The following is a 26,162-nucleotide window of genomic DNA, read 5'->3' on the forward strand; positions in this document are numbered from 1 at the left end:
CTGCTGTCAATTAGATGTCTGTGCCTCAGCTGTCAGACAGGAAGAGTTGTAAAAGATCAAGCTCCCAACAGCACCACCACCAAGAATAAGTCTAGGAAACATAGGAAAATTAAATGGTTGGACTTTTCATAGACTATAAGAGTCTGTAAGATTGCAAACTCAAAATAGGTGGATCCAAAGTACAGGTTGTAAATTCTGGTTATTTCCAGAGAGGCAATTTTATGAGTACCTGTGATAACATACCTTAATCGGATACAGAGGTAGCTAGAAACTCTGCCCAATGAACTGATGAATTCCCTTCCCATCTAAGTAGATAAAGAGCACAAAACCATAGCTTTGACGAAACTGGAAAGAGCACAATTTAATCGGATTTGGAACCCTATAACCTGACATGAGTTCTTTGGGACAGTAAAGACAGGATCTGGTCAAATAAGGTGCCCTAAAGGGACCAGAAAGGTGATTTCTTGTGGCAAATGAGGCAGGGTCAGCCTGTCTGACTCACTCTTAGTTCTGAGTCATGGACAACGCAAGATCCTGATGAGTCCCAGGCTTTGTGAAAAGACTAGTCTTTGCAGCAGCCTTCCAGACAGTAACACACCTCCTTCTCTCTTTCCTCCTCCACTTCTCCTTCCCCTTCCATGACTAATCCATGACACAAAGGTTACAGGAAGAAGTAGAGAAAGGAATTAAAACAAACTGCTTCAAAATGAGAGACAAAGAGGAGACCAAGCTACAATCATAAGAAAGTGAGAATGAAGCTGTATGGGAGCACGGCTCATGTTACCTTCAGCTGTTTTCTAACATCTGGCTATGACGGCAGTAGATTATTTGACCTTCAATAAAAGGGAAACTGTCAATCAGACAGTCAATCAGATAGCAAGAGATGATTTCAGGACTGTATCATAACCTTTGACTGTAGAGGCAGCAATGAACAGCTTGCAGGGATTGCTGTTTCCCTGGTAGAGATTTATTTTCATTTCAGTTTGGGACGTCAAGATTCATAGTGATCTGTCATCACAGATGTTGCAGTGCTTTCAGAAGGCAATACTGAAACAGTAGTGATGAGCATCACTAAGCAATACTAACTCATAACAGGAGACAGAGTATTCATAAAATAGAGTGTCTAATAGCTACATGTATCATCACATTATTGCAATATTTCTGTACTTGCAAACTGAGACCTCATTATGTTATTTGATAAAACACAAAAGAAAAGAGGGAGTCCTAGCTCCAAATCACTTCCAGTTGAATTAATAAAACAAAGACATTTGTACAAAGACAGATGGGGAGTACAATAAGTTTAGATTTGCCAGAATAATAGATGGTATGTTATGAATACAGCTGCAGTTAATTGTTAGCAAGGCTTTTAAAAGAAGTTGGAAAAGGATAATGGGTGGAAGGATAATCTGTGGAAATTTGTTGGGAGTTTTCCTCAGGGGTAGGGGAGAACATGGTACAAAGCATGAAAATAATTTGAAAACTAAACAAGGAATTAGAAGATGGAAAATAAGTGTCTGGGGGTGAAAATTGATATTCTCAGTATTCATGAATGAGAAGAAATTAAAGATTCACTGGAAGGTTCTATGAAGAAAAGTCAAAATATCCTAGTTGTAATAGAGAAGTGGAGATAGGAACTCAAAAGTAAGGGTGACTGGGAGTAGCTAAGAGAACCTACCTCTGCCAAAGGACATGTAGGAGACAGAATCAATATGAAACAAAGGGAAGCCATGAAAAACATAGGAGACTCTGAAATTCTAAAGAAACAATAGATAGAAGCATAGAGACACAAAAAACTCACAAGTTTTAGATACAGGTAACTGGCTTAGTTGTGCCTTCTTGCATACTGATTAATGAAGCACAGTAGGGAGCATACAGAAAGGTGGTGGAGGCGGTGCCAAAGAGCCTTCAAAAACACCGCAAAGGAATGATTAAGAACAGGAAGAGAGCCAGGAAGAGAACTAAGAGAGGTCAGAGAAGGAGGAGGTTGCAGATGATTGTCAAAACCAGCAGAAAGGATGAATGAAGTAAGGGTTTGGGTTTTGCTACAATGTTCTCCTGTTGGTGTGGACTGAGTCAGGCAGGTGCTGATGCCGTTATGATGGCAAACACTGAAGGTCAAATTAGAAAGTGAGGGTATGGAAACATACGTTTCATAATCCAGATGTGTCTTTAACATGAAAGCTGGCATCAAGAAAAAAGGACAGGGAATACTGAGAGGAAAGGAGGAAAGAGTAAAACTAAGAGAGGAAGGCAGGCAGGGAAAGGAGGTTGGAGAGCAGACAATGGCAAAATGCAGAGAAGGATAGTCCAATTTAATAGATAAATAAGACTGCCAAAAGTCAAGCAAAGCAATGAGGAAGGACAGGAATGGGAGTGGAGACACATGGACCTGGCTGAGATTATCACAAAAGACTGTCTGTATCTGTAGCCATGTAGAAAGGCAACTGGAGAGATAAGGATCTGCATGTCTGTGGCCAGGAGCTGAAAAAACTGTTCCCAGTAACAGGGAAATTTTTATTTCTTGGGAAGGGGATTGATGTCACACCAATCCTGTTCTCAGGGCTGCCAGAGAAAGGCAGAAAGTGATGACGATGTTATAGTGTCCCAGGAAAAGTGGGGTTAAGTAGCATAGGCAAAGCATAGTGATGGAGAATGGGGAGAAGGACTCAGGACTGAATAAATTTCACCAGAGTTTAGGAGCAGAAAAGGAATGTCAGACGAGATTTGCGATGGGGGCAAATACAGGTGGAGTAAGCACAAGAACGTAGTATAGCAAAAAATAGCTCCAAAGAATACTGTTTTGCACAATATCCTGTTCTACAGTGAACCAAACTGAAAGTGCACCTGGCTCCATATCTGGTGCTCAACATTTGCCATTAGCTGATGCTAATGGAATGTCATAAAATCAGGGGAAGTGTAAGGAGATACTCTCATTCCTATCCACCAGGACCTGCATCTCATGGACATCCTGAACCAAAAAAAATGTCTTGGTAAATAAGGAGGTCAAGAAACGTGGTGAACATTGCAGAATGATCATAACCATAACCAGAAAGATGACCTAAAGCTAAAGGAAGAATTCCATGCAATGACTCAGAAAATAGGTGTAAGGAGAATGAAGAATAAGTGGCAGGTAAATGAGGAGCTAAAAAAGGAAAATAACTAAGTAAACAAGCAAAATAAGCAGAAAAGGGTTCAGTTGGTTAGATTAGCCCTCTGTTTTAAAGGAAAATGCATTCTACATTGACTGCTACATGCAGAGAATCAGAAAGTTACAGCCTGTGTTCCGTGCCAGACGGCAAAAAACTGCAAAAGACTCCTAGTTCTGAGTGGGAAGCTTGCCTTAGCAAGACAGCAGTACTTCTGGATTTTACCTAGCAGTTTTGCCTGCTTGCTCTCAGTGATCACTGAATACAGACATCACAGCATTATCTAACAGCTCTGTGATTGCCTTTCTGCAATCACCCTCTGTCAGGCTGGCACTGTGCTCTGGAGCATGGAGCACTGCAGGGGCCACCTTCTCTGCCTCAGGGGTATCTGAGGAGGTGACATGAGGTTTTGGGCATGAATTAGAAAGGGAGATGGTTCAGGACTGAAACTGCAGTCATGACTTGGTTTCACAAGAATTCTGCAAACTTCTCTTTTGAAATTCTGCTACCCACAACAGCATAAATCCTATCCTCCCCAAAATCAGTCATTTCAAAAGATTTCTGCTCCTTCTGAGCAGGAAAACAACCTCCTCTGGTTTGAGATCTCAGCTGGAGTTAGAAACATGCAGGATATCAACCCAAATCCCCCTGTAATTTAAGGAGATTCCTGCCCAAATTTCCCATCCTGTCTCACCACTAATTCCTGAAGTAGAAAATAATCTTCATCTGAGTATTTGAGAAATGGGGTCTCCAGGGAACAGTTACTTATAAAGCAGTATTTCTGATGTTCATTACTTGTATCATGCGCATCTAATAATTCTCAGGGTTCTGCTTCACTGCTTAATAGCTTGATTACCATAAATAAAGAAAGGCATCAAGGGCTGAGAATGTAGCCAGATAGCTCTTTACAACATGGTCTGAAAAGCATGTGGTGCTAAACAGGTGTAAAAACAAACCCAAAAATTTGTCAAAGGTTATGGTTGCAATGCAAGGCATGTATTTTCCAATTATGCCTTGCCAAAAGGCATTCTTGAGAGACTGTTGCCAGAAAGAGCTTGTTAAAGTGACATCAGAAGAAAAATACTAATTTACGACATGTGCTACATATTTTTCAGGAGCCTCAGCTGTCAAAGGATAACACTGCATAAGAATTTGTTTTTTTCATATGTGCTGAACTCCATGTTTACAATTGCCCACCTCATTGCTGTTGTCCCTAACCCAGGCCTTGTAAAAAGGGATCCCGTAAGTACTGCATGACTCCTCTCCATCTTAACACCCAAGTGAAATCACTATGGCCAGGCCAAAGCAAAGGATCCCCATTCATCAGTTAACGATATCCATCTGGTGAAACACACACGGAGGGTGCGCATCCTGAGAATTTCACTCAACCTTGCTCAGATCTTTCACCAAGCAATAAAAATCTTTGAATTTGGAACAAGCCCCAGATTTGCTCCAGCCAGCCCATCCATACAAATATGTGTCAGATCCCCACTGCTCTCGGCAGTAACTACCTGATGCTTCCCGACAAAGCCCCTGAAGGGACAGATGCCCTTAGTGACCACCTGTCCTTCCTCACATGCACACATGCTGTGGAGGGACAGGATGGAGAGAGATAGGGCTTTTCTCAAAATAACACACATAAAGATCTGTATGCTGCATTTTTTTTTCTTGGGAGGTGGTAAATCAAAGCATTAGTTTCCTTCACTGCTCTTAGGTAGTGATACAAATTGTGCCAGCCCCTCTGATAAATATGCCAGCTGATAAATATTTATGGCAGATCTCAGTCACCCAGCTCTGATCTTGCTCCCTAACACATTGTGCTCGCTGTCCTTTCAGCAGACCCAGCCAATGTGAAATTAGAGCAAATGTGGGAATCTCAAGTTTCATATTAACACTGATCAGCTTGTCTTCTAATAAGGTCATTCAATTATGATTCAATCATTTATCTTCTTCAAATTTCATGAAAGCGGTTGAACATTAGCACCTGATACTATCTGATCATGTATGTGTCTCTCAGATGTGTTCTGGTTAAGTAAGCTAATTGAAGCAGGAAATATGTAGCCTAAAGAAGATATCACCAGTCTCAAGGACCATCTGGAGATTAAAAAATAGAAGAGCAGAAGAGTAATTTAAAAATCACACATTTTGTTTCTCCTCATTGCATAGCATCATACGCACATAGCCTGTGCAAGAGATGCAATGAAAATACTCTTGATATTTGAAGATAAAAAGCTGGCAGATGATATCAGGCACCTAAATCGAAGTAAAATCCTTACCTCAGGGTTAAGAATGATACTTTCTGACAACAGAAGTTGATTTCTGAAGTGCTTTAAACTAAAAGTTGAGGCCACAGGAAGGAGTCTTATACTCTAAGATTTCCTTAAAAAACTGTATTTAGTGTCATTGGTCTAGATCTTTATTTGGAGTGGAATGTTGATGCCAGTGAAGTCAGTGACAAAGCTCTCAGAGGCTCCAGTAGAGCCACGTAGCCACAGAACAGGTACTGGCCCACTGAGCATCACCTGATGAAAACCCCGACCTCCGTTGCTGTGGCAACAGACAGCGTAAAAAGTGACATCAGTTGTTACCTTTGGAGGCTGTGGAGCCCCAGAGTGGTGCAGAGGTTTATGTATGCAGTCAGCTTTCAGGTCGCTGGCCAGAATATTAAGAGGAGCCTTAGTGCTGAATATAGTCATGGAAATCACCCAAGCAGTGTCCTTCCCCTGGTATTAACAAATACAGCTGTGTTAGCAAACCTGGCTGCAGCTATTGGCTACACAGATGCTTCGATGAGCAAAACCCTTGTTTTGAGCTTTCTTCCAATCAAAATTTGCACATCTTTGACTCAGCAGCAAAATGCTGTCTAGAGGCAAGGTACAAAACTTGGGACCAAAAGATCTGTGGTCTCTCATTTTTATTCTTCTGTCAAGTATGGAATGAGGGTACACTCTTGCCTCACATACTAGATTTCCCTTTCTTAAAAAAAATAATTTAAAAAAGGAGGTGAAGTGCCTTGTTAATAGATTCAAAGTCTCCCAACATTACTAGAAAGTGTACTCTGCTATTTTAGCAACATAATAAACTAGTAAATACATGATTGGGAAAAGAAAATGGACAGAAGCAAGTTTTTAGCATGTGACAAAATTACACAAAATCTTCATATAAGTATATGAAGACTTAAAGGATTGATGATTAAAATGTTTAAAAAATTAAAAGTTCCTATAATACTTTTATGTTGATGCCTATTAACAGAGTAAATGAAGGCTTTATAGGTTGGGTTATTTCTATCCCTACTGCACGCTCTGTTTTAATAAGCCCATTTGAAGAAGGCTTCTGATTTCCAGTAGTTTGCTGCATTTATCCACTTTCCACCTGTGCATCTTCTGAGCTTAACAGACTCACATGTGTGGCTCTCACCTTCAGTATATACAGAAATACTGAAGTGTGTGAAAGGAATTTCAAACAATCACAGATATCACTCATGTAACAGGCATATACAGAGATTAGGTTGGTGGTATTTATTCTGCAAAGTAATAAATATGTTTCCACCCCAATAGTTCCTGCATTTTTTTTCCTTCCTAAAGTTTCACAATAGATTTTAAATATGCAATGCCATGGGAAAATACTTTCAGTGATACATAATTTATGAGGATATCAACAAATCCATATAATTTTGAAAGAAGAAAGAAGGGTCTGTTAAATAACAAAGAGAAAAGTCAGGAGGAGCAAGAGAGGAAATTCTTCCCTAACACCAAGATAGAACATTCTCCCTGTGATCCAAACAGAAAAGATGTGAGACAATACAAAGCATCATTTACATGAGGAGAGTCCATACTGCAACCTTACTCCCATATAGTTTACTGCACAGAGTTAAATCCTTCTGCTTACATAAAATGGTAAGTCTCTGATAATCGTAATTTGCTTTTTTACTTTGTGTTTGCTGGTTATATAATTTTCTCTCTCCCTCTGTCTCTCTTTCCATCGGATTTATCTGGATTTGAAATGATAGAAGCAAAAGATGCGAGCCCAGGTGGTCATGCAAGAAACAAAGGAGAAATGGACAAGGTTCAGGGACATTTAAACAAAAATAAACAGGAAACATGTATGAACCTTTATTTACATTTACTGAAAAAGTTGGTATGAGCTGTTTTGGAAGGTTTTATCTGAACTGGGAATTGCATTAATTACACTATTACTGGAGCAGCTTTTATAGGAAGAGTTATCGTCTATCACCTTCTTAAATGAGACTGACCCACAGTAGAAGGATGATCTATGAACAGCACATTATGTTATCCATTAAAACCTCCAGAAACATAAATAAAACTCTTGCTGCTTAATCTATTAATATTGTCTTACACATCAGATCTATGCTTTTCATTTTCTGTATTCTACAATACCAGTAATTTTAATACTCAGGACTGATGGAGGTAAAGGAAGATACAGCTAATGACTGAAGGGACAGCTCTGCTAATGAGAAACTGAGCAATTGATCAGCTCCATGGGCACCAATATAAATATGTTTGTAGGTGGGAGTAGGTTTAATCAAAAATCAGTAATGCCTCAATAATTAGAATCTCTTCCATAAAAACTTTAACAGATTCTACTATATTTTTTTCACTTTCCTATTCTGGTGGAGATATCTGTTCTCTTGTTTCTGCAGGTTCTTCTGTTGCCTCTTCACCTTTTATGTGGTAGTTTCACCCTTGCTTCTGGCACTGTGTGGTGTGAAAGTTTATATTTCAATTGCAGTTTTATAGAGGCCATAGCAAGGGCCAGTGCTCCACAGGGAGCTCCTGTGAGCCCTGTGTGGGCTCTCATGCTTGGCCATGGTATATCAGAGAGCAAGGACCCAGCATATGTTCAGGTATTCTCATTGTCATACAGCTTCTTTATGCCTTAATGTATCTGTAGATCCTCTCACATGGGTACAGCAGCAGAGGTGGTAAGGAAGAACCAGAAGCAATTCCTGTTTTATTACAAGCAGCGTGATTTCATCTTCTCCTGGTGGCACCTATAACTAACTCAACTCTTGGACATGGAGCATGAGAGGCTGGAGCCTGTTCTTACCTCCTTGTGTAGATGTAGATATGTTTTAAATATCTTGAGCTAGTTTACCACTCTAGCCAATAGTGCAGCATGCACTTTGTGTCTCTGTGCCCTTCACAACCATTTCACTAAAATTTCTATCACTGTGGGCATGAGGTGGGATGACAAAGTTGGTTATCTATAGTGCCCGAAACCCATCTCCTGGAGGAAGCAAGCCTTCAGGAGACACCACTTTGGCTGCTTCCCACTCAGCATTATTAATTAGACCAAGAGAAAATGAGGAGGAGAGCACAAAAACTGGTGTCCACTAACATTAAAGTCTTGAAGCAAGGCCATGGTAGTAGCAATACTAAAAAATCTAGTGTACCCATGGACACTAGAACATTATAAATAATATTGCCATTGACAAGTTCAAGTGAAAACCATGACTGCCCAAGTGTATTAACTTTTCCTTCCTCTCACAGTTACAATAAAACAGTAGAAATAAAACTGTGTGGGCAGATAAGGAGTGTATAAAGGGTAGTTACTGTGATTTATGGGGTTCTGATACTGGTGACTTCCCTTGTTCTCAAAGGGTTAAAGAGGGAGTGAAAGCCAAGAAAACAAAGGGGATTTTCAGTATTTCATGGACAGTGTCAATTTTAGGACTTTCAGCAGTATTTTACCAAATATTACCTTCTCATTTCTTATTGCTTTCAGTTCCTTCTGATGTAACCTGGTAGAGTCTGGGGGTTTGAAAATATATTTTTCACAAATCAGATGCTAATAGCTGATAGCAGTGAAGGTAAATGGAAGAACTGTTGCCCCTTGTGACATATGTTTGCTTTACTTGTCCCAGGAGTCTCCATAGTGCAACCCCAACTGGAAACAACAAAGGTGGAGCTCCACAAAAGAAAAGGGTACTTCAATCCTCTGAATTGTTTCATGTATTGTACTTGGAGCAGAACTTGAGGAAGTGCCATTTTGTTAAATAATTTGATTGTTTACTAATGTAACTATTTCCAGAGCTTTCCTGTCACTCTCAAAGCATCTCCTTAGTCTTTCATCTAAGTCCATCTGTTCTTCTGTCCTGCTTCCACTAGATTACTTGTAGGAGACTCTGCAGCCAGTTTAGCCAGAAAGAGATGACACAAAGCTTTTCTAGAGTATTATCTGGATGAAAAAGTAATCAAAGACCAAACTTCAGCTTAACTGAGAATTACTGACCAGTGTTTAGCTGCTATATTTCCTTAGCCTTCTAGTGTATCTTCTGCTCTAGCAGAGGGTCAGTGTTTCTATGAAAGCTTTCATAATCTTGCCTAGGAGCCCTTCATCTATCTGTTTAAATTATTGCCCTTCTCATTCATCTAGTATAGGAATGAGGCTTGGTAAGACCAGGCCCAGTGTGTATTCATGAGTTTACAAATTGTGCAAATTTTGTGATTTTGCAGATTATGTTTCTGCATTGACTTCATAAAATGTATTATTTGCCTTCCTGTAAATCACAGAGGGCCAAAGTCAGTCTCCAGTTACATCCATGCTAAGCTCTGTTGAAATCAAAGGTTTTCCACCAGATTTATATCTCACTACACCATGTTCAGTGGTGAAATTCTTGCATTTTTTGTTCAGCTCCAGAGTAAAGGAGGGAGCAAAAGTGCCTGTTGTGGGCAAGTGAACTAAACCCTTTAATTCATCATTTACAAGCAAAGGACTGAGCCTGTGCTTTAGACTTTGCTTCAGAATAATTTTTGACATGTTCAAATAAATCCCATTAGTTTTCCATTGCCTGAGCAGGTACACAAAGAAAAGCCCATATCTCCTATTTCCTCTGTGACAGTGTCATTAGCTTTCATCAGTAAAGCAGAAAAGAACAATGAGTGTTTGATTGGCACATGTTCCTTCCTGACATAGCAAATGCTCTACCTGGACAGAAGAGTCACAAACTATTATTTGAAACAGGAAGTAGTGTAGTCACTAACATCCTTCTAAGATCCATTTAATTTGTGTTGTTTTCAAACACAAAAAGGATGATGCCACTGGCAGTTTGGGAGATTAATGAAACAAGAGTGAGAAAAGGAAGGTTGGGCACTAATCCTCAGGATTAGAGAGACTTTGTCCTTGCTAAGGAGCATTTTTTAATTGGACTACAAAACACCATATCACATTTCTGAGGTTTATAGCTGTGGTGGTTGAGCCTGAGTGGTGCAAGCAAGCAGAGTTCCTGATGTGCATGTGCCTATGGAGGGAGAACTGCAGGAGGTGACAGGGAAAGCAAATTTCTGCTCTATCTGCCTATATCCTCATGCACAAAAGCAAACTGACCCATGGAGAGGACAGTTGCTCCTGATGTCATTGCATTTCTCTGGTATCAGCAGAATTGCACTTCTCAGGGTATAATTCTTTACCTAATAGCATTTTCTGTGTAGACTCTCCCTCACCAGTCCTGTCCAGCCCTGCTAAGCTGCAGGGACAAGGAAGATGGAGCAGTACTGTGCAGGATGCACAGGGACAGGACATCCTGCTCTCCAGCTCTGGCACCCAGGCACAGCTGGCATGGGATCACTGACAGTGTCCTGTGCATGTGAGCAGAGGGCAGTGTGACCTTCCTTGGAGCACAGAATGATTGTGACTTCAATTAACACGTGTTCACCTTTAAGAGTATGAGTTCATTGTATGCTGGTGGATCATTTGCAAATGAAGTTTTTGCCAGCAGTAAGCTCATGGTCAGTGTCAGGACTGTTGTGGCAGGAGCTGCACCGGTTTCACCCTCACTGAAATCACTGGGTTGCACTGGTTAACACTGTGGTAATAGAGGTGTAAATCAGAATCTCTTCCTCCGTCCTAGGAAAGATCAAGTCCTCCCCCTCCCACAAGGTTCACTGAGATTAATGCAGACTAAGGCATGTTGTGAATTCAGAACCAGCCATATTCAAAGAATTCTCACAAATTTTCAGGCTGAAAGAATAGCTGCATTCATTTTAAGACAGATCTTTCAGTGTCTAAATGGCATGAAGCAGAGCAGCAATTCCCATCATTTTTCCCAAGGTCTTTATATTCTTGTTTATATTCTCAAAACTCTCAGAGTAATGAAGGAAACAAAGGACCATGTAATCCTGGTGGCATCAGGTTCACTGATCTGGCATGGTGTGCCATGCCCAGAATATGAAGTATGGATGATTAAAGGACATTCACAGCATTTGTAAATGACACTTCTGTGAAGAGTATTTGTTGTTTATGTGGAACACCTAAATCTGAGCTGCAAAGGAGTCAGTAGCCATCTCTGAGAGAGATCTGAGCTCTCTCAACAACATTATGGTTGCTTTCTCAATGGGAAGTCACCATTAAATTAACAGTTGGTATCAGGAGAGGGAAAAGGAGACTTAAGAGTCTAAGAATAAGTATTTATTTTGGGAAAGTTTTCCTTGTCTTAGTTTCCTCAGGAATTATTCTGCTACATTTCAGCTGCTTGCTCTTCTTTTAAAGCTGTATCTATTAGTAGGCTATCTATTAGTAGGCAGAGATTTCTTCAAAACTATTGCAGCATCACGAGGTGAGGGATGATAGCCTTCAGGTAGCCTGGTCCCAAGGTATTTCATGTTAAAATAACCTAGGGTCTATCAGATCCTGTGGATGATATTTTGGCAGTGGGATCCCTACATACAGCCTCTTACTTAGAAGCCAGAGAGCTGTTTCCTCCAGAAATGTGATTCCAGAAAGGACTTTGTCATGAAAAATGCATTGTTGTCCAGAAGCTGAAGGCATCAGGTCCTGGGGCTTGTTCCCAGGTTTTCTGTCTGCATCTTTTCTGCTCAGATACAACCTGCAACTGGATACCCAGCACAAGTCCAAACTGCAGATTAAAATGTCTCTGTGAAAAGTCAGATTTAACCTAATCATTATGTCATTCTACCTAATCATTATGTACCTGCACCATCTCTGGACCCTGAAGCTCTGCCATTGTGACAGTGAAAAGTGAGCATTCCCAGGACAGCTGTTCCCAAAATCAGCAGAACTTCAGCATCCTAGTTCTTGCTGTCATCAGCTGTGGTTCTCTTGTTTAGCCACAGTGGCCATTTGCAACCACTGGTGTCTCTACATGAGGTTGTTGAAGCAAAGCACACGCTGGCTGTATGCCAAACGGGTGAATCCATTCCAGATTTGCTGAAATTCATGACATGCCTCCAGAACTGCTGGTCAAGAAAGGTATACTTACTTTACCCTCCGATCTGAGCTATAGCAGTCTCTAAAAGACTATCAGTCTTCCACAATGTGGAGCTGTGTTTGACCTAAATCTGACACTAATTTCTCCATGCCTTACCGAGGCTTTTTATAATTTTTTCCCTTTGGTTTTCCTCAAGAGATGGGAGAGATGACAAAGTGAAGATGACTTAAAAACGCGGGTTAGGACCTGAGAGACCATAAGTTTCTGTCAATTGCTCTGTCTCCAGTGCATCTGAGAGACTGAAAGCTAAATAGATGATATGTCTTTAGCTCCTATAAACACAGGCATAGAAAAATGTCAAGTAGCCACTTCTTAAATGTCAGATCAACAAATGCAAATGCTAACAGTTGCCTTTTTGATGGCTTCTGTGCTATACTGTATGCACATTGCATCCTCTAATTAACTCCTGTTGTATACAAGACCTCCAACATGAACAGAACATTTAAGAGCTTAAGTTTTGATATTTCTCTGGGAATATGAAGCAATTATGTCTACAAACCTAGCTGATGTAGGAGCAGCTACTAATTCAAGATAATTCAAATCAAACTGGGGGTTCCTCTCCAAGTTTCCTTACCTTATGCCTTTAGTAGATTGTATCTAAGTATGAGAAATTTGAGTTGGAATTGCCCAAAAAGTAGATTTTTCAAAATCCTTCAGAAGATGGACTCTTCTAAAAGGAATTCCCCTCAGAGGGACAGTACCAGAATGTTTCCAATTTTCCTCACTGGGATTTGTCTGTTTAAATGGCAGTGCTGCCAGTGCAGGCAGCTGTGTCTCGATTCAAGAGACCATTCTCCTCACTCTAATGCAGGTGGCTAAAATAGGTCAGGTTAAATAAATGAAGAGTGCTCATTCCTCTACAGGGGCTACTTCATCCTGCACATCTATACCATGAAGTCAGACTTCCAGGCTATATGAAATTTATACCATCCATGTTATTTCATTGCCCTTCAGTGACTGCTGTGCAGACCAGCAGTATTGCCCGTTTTTAGCCACAACCCTGCCACCCTGTGTCTCTCGAAGATATTTAAGACCAAACCAAAGTAGCCTGAAGCAGAAGAGAAATAAATGAAAGGGTGTCAAAGTGTCTTTACAGATGACAGCCAAGCACATGGAGTAAGTGTATGGAAGAAGAAACAGTAATGACTTTCAGCAGGAGGCAAAAAGTGGAAGGTTTGGGCAACTTATGTACATGGCCTTTAGCTTTAGGTGGCAGAATGAGCTGGTAGCCCAAAATAGGTCAGTTCTTTGGATGACTGAGCTCCTTTCCTCACCATTTCACCTTTGAATGTCTTATGGTTGCATACACCCAACTCACTGACTTCTAGATTTTCTGGTGTCCCCTTGGCCCAACATCCTTCAGAGGGTTGGGGACTCCCCCTTCCATCAGATCTCCTCAGGATGGACACTGGAGCAGAGTCTGAGTGCATCTAAAACATTAAAACATTCATAAGCATTTAAGGTCAGGTATGTTTTACATTTGGACACCATTTTTTTAAATACGTACAGTTGACCTAGTCGTCCCATGCTAAAGACAGACAAAGATGCATCCAGGGACTATCCATCTGACTTATTTCAGATATATCCTTTAGGATGAGGTAATTTGTACTGTGATCTCCATCATCTCTGTTGACACATTACCTTTTTGATTACAGGAGAGACAGATTGGGTGTCTATATTTAGTATCACAAATACCAGTCATAGAGCATTTAACTGAATCATGGAGTATATATAGGCATGTGATCAAAGCTATATATCTACCTAGTACCTGGGAAATGCTTTGGCAGGTTACACCTCAAACATAGGGTAAGTACAGTTGGCTGTTAAATATATTCCACCTAGCCTTAAACCAGCCTGGCTCTGGGCACGATGCCCAGAGCTCAGCTATGCCTGGATACATGTCTGAGTAGCCTCTGCCTTGTCCTATCCTCCTGTGCCTGGTGGGTCTTGCTCAGGTGTGATGGTGGAGGAGAGGTGCCTGGAATAGTTGCAGTCTTACCCCTTTTCATCAGAGATTACTTCCCACCACTGGGAGAAGGTGGCAGCAGATCCTGTCCAAATGAACAGCAGGTTGCTGTATTTCTGTACTGTTTTTTTAGGCTATTCTGACTGCCCTTGTTTTCTCTCCCTCTCTGATGGTCTCTCTGCTCTCCTCCATCGGTCAGGCTCATACTTACAATACCTCCCTGAGAAGCTGCCTCCCTGCAGCAGCCCCAGCTCAGAAACCAAGCTGATAAAACCCATCTGGCATGACAAGGTTGTGTTTTGCTTTGTCTTGTACCCCGCATGACACTTACCGTGGTGCATCCTTCAGGCGAGAAGCCAGTGGCCACTGCATATTGAGACAGAACCATATGTGCCACGGGAACCCCTCCAGAACTCAACCCTGCAGTTTGAAGCTGCAGCCCAGGGATAGCTATCACTACAGCAGCTGGGACTCAAGTATGTGCAGATGTCACTGTATTAATTCCTGTCCAGAATATGTAATTCTGGGCTGGCTGCTTTCCTATAGCATAGACATGGACACAGATGCTGTTAAGAATATCTCCTGTTGTTTAATTTCGTATTTTGCTTTCTTATAGCACAAAACCTAGCATCCTTCTGAGCCACTGTGTACATTTTGTTCCGTAAATGGTTTAACAGTATATTAAAGCATTAATCTTCTTCCAAGCCCCAGTATGCCAGGTTTCTGACTGGAACACAGTTTAATGGATGACTCATTGCAGATACATTGTATAATGGTACAACTTCTGATAGCCAGTGATTTACAGCTACAATACTTAGTACTGTCTTGCTGTGGGAAGTCCTTTTATTGCTTATTTGTGCTACATGTGGATACTTGGAATTTAAGAATACTTTCATACAATAGTGTTCTAATAGAAAAAACCCCAAATTTTTAAGGCAGAGCAGTAATCAAACTTGAAGCTAGTCATTTAAAATGCTAAGTTTGGAATGTTTGAGAATATATTGTATTGGCTTCAAACTGAATTTGAATAAATCATGTCTGGCCCCTGTGGCAAGGCCTCCTTAAGGAGGGTCCTTTGCCACCGTGTGCTGGGAAGGTTTCCCAGAGGTGAAGAGGATAGTGAATAAATATGTTTATTTCCCTTTAAACAAAGAAGTGCACAGTTGTATTGATGGCCCATATAGCTGACTTGGCTTAAAATCAATAACCTTGGCTGGCCTGTTCTTATCAATTTATTTGAAATGTCAGTCAGGGGCATTTGAGAAGAGAGGTTTTGTTATGCACACTGAGGGGCTATCCCACCCTCACTTTCCATAGGAGAGACTCTCTGGAGTGACAAGGACTGATGTAAAACACAGACCTCCCAACATGACAGCCTGAGTCCCTTCAACAAGGAAAGCATCGCAAGAATGAGGACCCACAGGAATCTGTACGACTTTACCATACCAAAACTGAGTCATACCTTTTACTCTGACTGAATTACTGGGATGACCCGCTCAAAAACAGTTAGCAGTTTATTTTGTATTACATTTTGTTATTATTGTTAAAGGTAGTATACTGGGGTTTATGTAGTCTGAGGGTTTTGTCTTGATTTGCCCTAGTGGGTAGTGATGGTAGTTAATGGTGCAGTTTTCTGTCCATAAGCTATAAACTGATAACCTTAACAGAGAAATTAAAAGCACATGTGATCATGGGGGTGCTGGATTGGCTGAGGAGAGCAGCATGCCAAGTACATTAGTGTGCAATTCCAGGGTCCTGTGTAGGCAGATGGACTTTTGGGATTCCTTCGACTGGAACATTAACAGTGTTTATAACATGCCAGAATGTCCTGTAAAACATCATAGGCACCATTTGTAGCTCCTCCTGGTAAAAGGAGAATAAATTGTTTACCTTCTTCTCTGGGAAATGTTCCAGCATCCTTTTGAGGTGCTTTCCTTGCATACTGCAGCTGAGGCGTTCGCAAGAGTTACATGACTCATAGCAAGATTTGCAAGTGAGAAGAATATGACTGACTGTATTCCTGTTGCCTCTTTCTGCCCCTGAGTTAGCCAGAATTTAAGGTCATTGAGGGTTGCTTTCATAAGGAAGGAGAACTTAAAGGAAATTTTTTTTTCTTGGGTGCTGTCCTGCAGATCAGTAAAGAATCTTTCTCAGTTTCTATGTCCATCAGTGCAGTGAGAACAAGTAGCAGGAGGCAGCCTCTTTGCTTGCAGGGTGAGTTTCTTGCCAAAAAAAGGTTTATTTTTGGACATCCTTCCAGAACCACAAAGGAGGTGCTTTCTTAGGTGGTTACCTGGTTTTGAGGGCTTTCCTGATAATTTTTTCACACTTTCCCTTGCTACATAGTCACCACTGTGTGTAGGGCAGTGCTGTCTACAGCCTCTTTGGGCAGCGTGTTTCAGTGCCTCGCCACCCTTATAGTAAAGATATCAGTCTTTATAGATTATAGATACAAGTCTTTATAGATTACAGTAAACATTTATAAATTATAGTAAAGAAATCAGTTATCAAGCATTGAACTGGTGCAAGAGTTGCTTCTGCATCAACTTGCAGTTTTATTTTTCTTGTTTTCTGTAATAAACGCTATATGAATCTTACTATTTCTGCAATTTTCTCAATTAAAACTAATGTACACCAAGATATTGGTTATCTTTATCATGTCTTATTTGTACCAGTCCAGTTCTCATCAGTAACAGGTTCATCTCTTTTACATGCTCTGACCTAAGAAAAACAGTTTCCTTATTGTAGGAAAGTATTTCCACTGCATCACTTTGCCGTAGATGAAACATGCTGCATTTTTTAGGTCCAAAGCAAAGACCGATTTTTATTGCCCTTTGATTAGTATGAATTTAACATAATTCATCTCAATGCATTGTTGTGCTTAAACTCCTTATACTAACTTTTTCAGATAAATTCTCAAATTAATATGATATGTATCAAAGTACTATTCACACCAATCCTTCATGCTTTGCCACTGGTACTCTTATTTCTGTAACTTATTACATGAGAAGTGATTAAATTCCTCAGAAGAGTCATATGTTGTTCATTGCTCTAAAAGATAAGTAAATTATTTCATTTTTAAAGCCACAAGTGATAGTTCAGATGGAGGATACAGGAAAGAAAGAAATGTTGGGAAATGAAGGAAATGAAGCTTAGCTCTGTAGCTGTCAGGGAGTGTACTTTCTGTGTGTGCATTTGTTTGAGCTACAGATAAAAGTTCCAGCAAAGACTGACTTAGTTCAAATGGAAGGTATGTTCAGTCATTCTCTGCTCAGAGTTGGTGAGCAGTGCATACAGCTGGCATGGAGAAGCAAGGATACTCCACAGTGATCTCTCTTTCAGTTTGGGCAATATGAAATGGTGAAAGCATTAAGTTAAAACGACAAATTTGAGAAAGTACCGTGCATTTATTGCAGAACTCACCGTCTGTAGTCTGCTCCTCTCCAGCTGCCAGGCTGAAGGAGAGGCTATTTCTAGAGCGCTGGTGACGAGATGGACTGCTGGGACAACTTTGGCTCTGGCAGGAGTGGGACCAGCCAATGTGCAACATGCAGGCACCCTGAGTCACTCCTGCTAGAGTCGTCAGGGAAACAATGCCTTGAGCTCACAGATGGATCCCGTGACCTGCAGCTCCTTCCTGGAGACCCCCACAGGGGGACATGGTGCTGTCTCAGCCCAAACCTGGGACACAGAAAACTGCTGTGATGGCTCAGAAAGTTTCCTGGCCTTTTGGAGGCCAGGGTGACTGGCTGATGCCGGAGATTGTGCCACTTGAATGTGTGTATGGTCTTTGGGAAGTGCCTGTCAGTCAAGGCAGCCCTTGTAGGGATGGGTGATTGATAAGGGCAGAAGGGAGAAAGGCCAGCCACCAGCTGGGAGGCTGCATTGATGAGGGAGCAGAGCAAGAAACATATTGACCCAGACCTATGAAAAATAGTCCAAAAATTATTTAAGAACCTTAATTAATACATTTGCCCACAGAAAAAGAAGAAAATACTTTTTTTTTTTTTTTGGTGGTGGTGGTTGCTAGTTGGTTGGATTGGATAGGGTATGCAATCCTTTTTGTGCATACTTTTAAGAACTGTTCAGGCGCAGTGTGGAGAAAAGATATGACAGTCTGTTCCGTCCTGTGTGATGAACAGAAATAATGAATCACCAGAAAATAAAAATCAGTCCTTCAAGCTAATCCTGTCAGAATTCTATATACTAACCTATCAATAAACTGATATTTTAATGAGCATGAAACTGCACTGCAAATATTGAAACAGAACTAAATACACATGTTTGATCAATTGGGAATGATTTTAAGCAACAGAAGATAGTGCACTGGATGGCTCACAAGCTTTTCTAGTCCAGAGGGGCAGTCCAGAGGACACAAAACATGCAGTCCTCTGCTCACTGAGCTGCCAGAATATTTCTTTAAAGAGACAAGTAAATCCTAACAACATCCCATACAGTCCATCACTGCTCTGACATCAGATTTCCAGGTAGCATGTGGTGTTTCCCAGGAGCAGCGGGTCTCTACCAGCACAGCAACACCCACCCACTTCTCCTCTCCCTCCTGGGTGCTGGTGACGAGGAAGTCCAGGTAGAGTAACCCATAGCCCTCTCCAAGGAAGTGAAGGGACACGAGATCCTTTCAGAAGAGGAGCACAAGCTGGCACTCTGGTAGTGGACATGACATGCTTCCCTCCACCATCTGCCCACCACTTCCCAGCATCTTGAAGCCACAGTCTCTTGTCAACATCTATGTCTGCAACCTTGTCTGAACCACATATGGGAACCACTTCACCAGCTCCATTTAGCTCCTTGTGTCAATTCTTATTTCGTCAAAATAAAGTGAACCTGTCTTCTCGCAGAGTCAAAGACAGTACCCTGGTACCCTACCCAAAAAATCTCCACAACAGCATTTGCTTTTCCCAAAGGAGCGAGTTGAGAGCTGGATGCTGTTTATCTGGCTTAGACAGACACCTGAATAAACCTCTGAAAATTTTGATCAGAAGATAAAAAAATCACTTAAACTGGAGCTCTATGTTACTGTCTTCACAGCCTTCCTTTTATATGTAGAACAAATTGCTTGTTTCAGTTCTACAAAATATCAGATTACTGACTTTTGAAGGGAATTTTTTTGTTATGTGGTACTTCTGGAGTGCTGTTATGATAATTTTTTTCTATTTTGTAAGGGCCGTTTGTTCAGCTCATCTCATTTATAAAAGTTTAAAATCCCTCTCACTGATAGGTACTGAACAAACCTCTTTGTTTTCCTATAGCCTAGCAGTAACATTCGTCCTTGCCTACCTAAATGCAAAATGCTGGTCAAGTGTTTGACTTTCTCTCATTTGTCTAACAGGTAAGCTGCAAAGTGCTGCAATTCTTTCATCAGTACATGTTGGGGTGCAACTACTTCTGGATGCTCTGCGAAGGCATTTATCTTCATACACTGATCGTAGTGGCAGTGTTTGCTGAAGAGCAGCGTTTGCACTGGTATTACCTCTTGGGCTGGGGTATGTATGTTATCATTTGTAGCAATTCTTTCAGATGTTTGAATTCTTCTAGCACTTATATACCTGAATTGTTGTATTTATATCACTAGATCATACCTTAAGATTGAGTTCTTGGGTCCTAAATTTCAGTGCATTTATTTGGATGAGCTTAGAGACTTGCAAAAAACAGCAGGAGTCAGTATCTCCTGCTCAGTATCAGTATTTGCTGCATCTTGGGATTTCCAGAGAGAAATGCTTAAGTTCTGTTAAGAAAAGCTTTGGAAGAGAAATATATTTCTATTCAAGTATATCTCTTTTGTGAACAGAAGCTCTCTGGTTTTGTCACATATGCAAAAACATGAATGCATGACATTACCTATAAAGTATATTTTTTCTGGAATGATGAAGAGTAAAGATCAGTATCTATATCTCACAAAGTGAAAAAACACAGCATGCAAAAAGGGGAACCAGAATTTCTCTGAAAGTGAATCCAGTATCAGGTATATTTTTGCATATGTTGTTTTAAAGGAAAAGATTCAGTTTTACCTACTGAGTAGATAAGAGCTCTGCTATCAGGGCTGTTTTTGTCCAACAGCAATGATCTCTAAAGCATTTCAGAGAAACATACAGGTGTCAATAAGTAAATCTCCATGATATTCTTTGAGAGAGGTTACAATCCCACACATTGTGGATGCAAACTGCATGTAGTCACATGCATATTGCCCAAGGAACCAGTTCTGGTTCTTCACCTCTAAATATGCAGATTTCTTCTGTTTACGTTAAGGGATGCCTTGCCTTTTAATTGGTAGCAGCAGCAGATATTTACCCTTTGGACGGTCTGGTCCAATAAGTGGCCACAGAAATGCAACCAGTATATTACAGAGGAGTCTCTTTCACATTTAAATCACTATTGTAAATCCAGTCCACATCGATGTTGACAGAAAATCAATACCAAGGGTTTTTTCACCAATTTGGGAACCATGAATCTCTGGTCTCATTCCAATTTCTGGTAAGCCAGTTCCCATGGGGCAGCAAAGCAGCAAATTATGAACCTTTATCCACTGTCCCATTGCACTTTGGGATGTTCATGCAATCCTAGTCGGAAACAGATACAATTTACTCTCTTTTCCATTCTCTTTGGAGATGTTATACTTTTTCACCATTATTTCGTTTACAGCATAAACAGATAAAAATTAGGAAAATTTATATTAGATTTAATGGATAAGTATATATATAGATAATTAGATCATTGGATCAGAGGAAAATGAACCAGTTCTAAATCTTGTGAAGAAATTTAAAACACTGTCTTCAACTGCTAGGTAGGCATTCAGTATTGGGTCCTAAGTAGGCAGTAACAGCAAAGTGGAAAGTTTTTCATCCTCTGTTTGGATTTTCATTTAAAAGTCTGGTAAATGACTTTCCTCTTATGGTATAAGGCTTAGTGCTCTCTGGATACCTACATTAGACACCTAGAAAATTAGCATGATTTTCTTGTTTATATGGATGGTAGTGCCAGATAACAGTTTCAAAGCATGTAAGAATTTGGGTTTGGGGTTTTGGGGGTTTTTTGGGGTTTTTTTAATGGGAATGCCAACACGCACTCTTTTTTTCTTATGAGAATGGCATCTTTTCTGAGAAGTGAGGGACCGGTCATGCTCTTGGAATTAAAAGTATGTGGAACATTATCAGCTCTTAAATGAAGACAACCTTCCTGAAGAACCATAAATCAAGTTAAGGTTTCTGGACTTTGTCAATCCAAATAGCTGAGTCCTCTCGGAGCAAGAAGCTGTTCTACCATAAAATCGTCAGAGTTCAGAATATTTGAATATGAAAGGTCTCATGGGGCTCTGAAATGGCAATCATGTGAAGAGTCAGTTTAAACATTTCCTTCCAGACAAAGCTTTTTCTATGTTCATATTTTGCAGAATAAGGCATCCCAAAATATATCCAATTATGCAAGAGGAATATGGTCATAAGCGTATTTTTTTTCTGGTGATGTTCAATTTAGGCAATACAATTTAATGCAACTGTGACATCTAGCCTGCAGGGAAAGCTTACAAGCTAGCTGTAATAGTGCTGAGAATAACACTAGCAGCATGGTGGGTAATTCAGTGAAGTTACCTGATAAGATACTCGTTAGTATCTACAGCTCTGCCCAAAAAATAAAGAGAGTGGTGGCTGTGGTAGTAGGGTGCTGATACCTTGAGATGGAAAAGGTTAATAAAAATGAACACAACCCTTGACGACAATGTCTGCAGCCTTTTTTATGAAACTAGATGAATACTTCCACAAAAAAGGTGATCATTAGTACCTCCTAAGTAAAGTAGAAAGTATTAATAGCAAAATAATCTCATTAGGACTATCTGGCCATCCCTTAAATTTGCATGAATCAGTGTAATTCCCCTGTTTCCAGAAGCAGTAGTAACACAGTCTAACTTTAAACATCCAGCTGTGTTAATCAATGGAGAGAGATATGTTTCTCCAAAGAGCAATACAGAGCAACCAGAGTAGACAGTGCTCTGAATTGCAATTCAAGAGATCAAAGCAAATGTACAACACAAGATGAAGTTACTCATTATTCATTGCTGTTGCTAATCCCTTTCCAAGAAGATACAGTTTATTTGGAAAAATCACTAATGACATTTTTAAAATAACTTTATAAGAAAAGTAAAAGTCTGAGCAAATACAAAAACTTCTACAAAAGGTTTGAGGTGATCAAATGAAATCTGACCTGGACAGATGTATTTCAAGGCTGTTGCCATCAGTTGACCCTTCTCTGGGAACTGCCACTGGGGATGTCGTTGCTCATTTTTTCTTTTTCACTGGGTCAGGAAATCACCATTATGGAGGGAAATAAAACAGTACCGACTGTGTGCATCCAGCTACAGTCCATTCTGTCTGGATGCTTCAGGCAGCTTCACCCATATAAAAGTCAAAAGGGAATCCTTTATTTGGACAGTACTAAAACTGAGTGCCTCCCAAATTGTACTGGAAATATTGACATAATTGCCAGTTTGTGCTATAAAGGACCTGGCATGACCTAAAGGGATATATCATATCGTCTCCTGGGATGATTGGGATAACACCTCCTCTACGTTACTCACTGATCCCCATGTGTTGGTGGGACTCTGCAGTGATACCTGTTACCACGACCCCACAGGCCTTGGTGCTTCACTTCTCAATAACTCTCGGCCTTTTGGCCCTTTACAAGAGAAGAGCCCATCCATCCTGCAGTTGGAAATCTGAGCTGTAGAGAGTCATGAGCTTCTTACCCTGCAACCGACTAGTGATGACTTTCCATTGTATTTTTAAGATTTGCTTGTGAGTTTATGAACCAAATATCCTAATGCTTTTAGCAGAAGAAGAAAGGTCTCTTTGCATTATGTGGCTCACTCTACTTGCAATACTCCAGGCCAGAGTTTTCAGCTGAAGAATTTTTGCTGTTGCAGAAAGGCCCCTTAAAAATTGCATTTCAGTCTGTCAAAAAAACTGGCCTAGACCTGCTCCATTTCCCAATCAAAACGATTTTCTCAAGCTGTCAGTGCCATAAGCTCACCCTGAGGTTGGAAACTCCCTTCTTTTTATTCTGAGCTTTTTGTTGTTTTACTGTGCATCATCACCCAAAAAAAAAGGCATTTTGCAGCCAGAGGCCAACTCGTCATTGTCTAACAACATATAAAGGAAAAGGCAATCCAGTTTGTTCTCCCACAGATGCACTGTCCTCCCAAGGTAAATTGCAATAAGAACTTTTTTTTGGCAATAGAATAAGTGGCTATTGCTTAAAGATACCTGGAGACATCAGAGCAGCCTATTTACGTAGTTTTTTGATTTTATTCTCACTCTCCACAATATGGCTAAGGATTCTCTGATTCTTCTAAAATTGTTTATGAAATCACTAACACCTGAAGAAACATGGAACCGTGTTCTTCCCTCTTTGACTAATCATGGTATCAGCGGGATATTTTTACACATTTGCATTTATAATTATAGAATGTCCAAAACTCAGTAGAAACATCCATAATTTTTAGGGAGCAAGCAGCAGTAACACCAAAGGTGTACTCCAAGCTCTCTGCAAAGGACAGACAAGGCAGTACATCATCTCCCCCCTGGCCAGCTGTCTGTATGTGCAAGGTTGTACAAACTGGAGTCAGCATTATAGTGCAGGCTCACCAGTTCCAGTTTCTTAGCCTGTTGGAGAGGAATATGACATACAAGCTGAAGGAAGATGGACAGGAGTGGACCAGACTGTCACTCTCAGTGTCAGGCTGGAAATAAGAACTTGAGCTTTCCACTTTGTTGCACATGGCATGTCCCCAAGCCCAGTGCAAATTTGCTCCTGTCATCTCCCTGTCAGAGAAGTGGCCTCCCTTGAGGTGTCACAAATAAGTCAGGATTTATGGTATCCACAGTATTTATGTGGATTTATGGTATCCACAGCTCATCTCCCTACGAACATAAAGCTACATGGGGTGGGCTTGGCTGCACAGGGGCTGGGAACCTACAGAAGATATTATAAATCCCCATCCCCCAAAAACCTCCTGGCTCCAAATATTTACTTGTACCATTGGCTCCAAAAGAGAAACTCTTTGCTCTGTTATTTATTGCTCCATAATCTGGCACACATGTGCCTCTCTCTTGCTCAATAGTTATTTACATGGTTTTAACAAGTGTCCCTGGCTTCCTGAGGGAATACTCCTCTGAGAACAGAATGATCCCTGAATTCTTCCCACACCACCTGCTCACACCCTTCCCTGCACAAGCCACAGCAGCTCAGGGGAGCCTGGCAGCAGCTTTGAAATGCCCCAGAAGAGTATGGTCTGTGGGCTTTGCTTCTCCTTTTGGCCTGCCTTGAACATTAATCTCTTTTCATCTCACCACTGAGGTAATGCCAGGGCCTGAGTGCAATGGATTACAGTTCTTTCCTGAAAGCTGTGATTTCACATCCATGTGTTTTGTAGACAAGAGACTTATTAGTGTGTGAGATACATGAAATTCAAGTTAAACAAATACCAAGACTGATCTATAACTTTAATCATTTCAGGGTTCCCTTTAATGCCAGCATCCATTCATGCTGTTGCAAGAGCCAGATACTTCAATGACAAGTGAGTATCATATCTATTTTTGAAGGAACTTAGCAGTATTTAACTGTGCAGCAAATTTTATTCAAGTTAATAATAAATGTTGTATTTCCCTTCCAGCTGCTGGATGAGTGTTGACACACACTTGCTCTATATTGTTCATGGGCCTGTAATGGCAGCTTTATTGGTAAGAATATTATTTGCTATTAACTGTTGAGTATTTTAGAAATGCTGCTAATCTATACAGAGTAGAAGTTTTTGTACTTTAACTGTTTTGGTCAAAACTCAGAAGTAGCAAGGGACTTTCTGTACTCAGTGTTACAAGAACAGGTTCTCAATACTTCAGAAAAACAAGTCCCTGTAAAGGGACTTACCAGTAAAGAATCAGACTCTTGAGGCAAACAGACTCACTAGCTGCTTTAGAAAATCAGGACAGTCACTCTATCCCAGTGTAACTTATTTATGATGAATATATATTGCATTTATGTGACATCAATGAGGCATTTAGCTATGCTTTAGCTGGGGTGAGCTGAGCACAGGCTGATTGCTCAGCATGAGTTTTACTGGTCACTGAACTGTTATGGTCCAAAGGTAGGGAGCTAAACAAGTCCCAGGGAAGGGACTGAACTGGGCTGTCTGAGTAGAAGGACAAGATTCGAAGTGCAACTTGGCAATGTGCATACACACAACATGTGGTATGCCAGTAGTGCTGTTTGGCATGACCTTCCTGAAAGGTGCAGAAAGGGTTTTATTCAACCCAAGCCTAAGTTTGTGTCACACAAGATGAACTTTCAGCTTTTGAGCTGCCTCATGCTTACAAACACTGCATGGATGTATGTGCAATTATTACCTCAAAATCAAACAGTAGGGCAGTGAGTACTGGGAACACCTTTGAATAAAGAAACAACTTTCTGCCCTTTCTTGAGAAGCAATCTTGAACATCAGCAATGCGAAGGAGCCCATCCTTCCCTGTCATAGAGATAGTCTGTTCGTCCCATAGAATCACATCTATTTGGGGTTTATTGGTTTGATATTGATTGCATCTGCTCTTTTAATGCCAATTAACATGTAGGAGAGGCCATTCGACCTTTATGTTATCATCATGATCCAAGTCTGTACATCTTAGCCACAACAGAAAGAGAGGGGACTGGTTTTCATGGAAAAAAAAAAGAACAATCTTTACCTGTTTTCAAAATAAGGCATTGTATTTTCTGGCTTGTTCTTATGCCATCTCCACTCTTA

General features: G+C 40.6%; 1 protein-coding gene across 1 annotated transcript in view; it reads left to right on the top strand.

Moving 5' to 3' along the window:
- The window catches only part of CALCR (calcitonin receptor), a 160,100-nt gene that overhangs the window by 114,476 nt on the left and 19,462 nt on the right, over positions 1-26,162 (top strand). Inside the window, exons 8-11 of the mRNA XM_051802185.1 lie at positions 4,262-4,388; positions 19,710-19,863; positions 24,884-24,944; positions 25,041-25,107. Coding sequence (XP_051658145.1) covers positions 4,262-4,388; positions 19,710-19,863; positions 24,884-24,944; positions 25,041-25,107 — 409 coding nt within the window. The remainder of the gene's footprint in view (positions 1-4,261; positions 4,389-19,709; positions 19,864-24,883; positions 24,945-25,040; positions 25,108-26,162) is intronic.

This window comes from Manacus candei, unplaced genomic scaffold, assembly GCF_025592945.1.
Source record: "Manacus candei isolate 608988 ecotype Guabito, Panama unplaced genomic scaffold, ASM2559294v1 h1tg000056l, whole genome shotgun sequence".
Classification (NCBI taxonomy): domain Eukaryota; kingdom Metazoa; phylum Chordata; class Aves; order Passeriformes; family Pipridae; genus Manacus; species Manacus candei.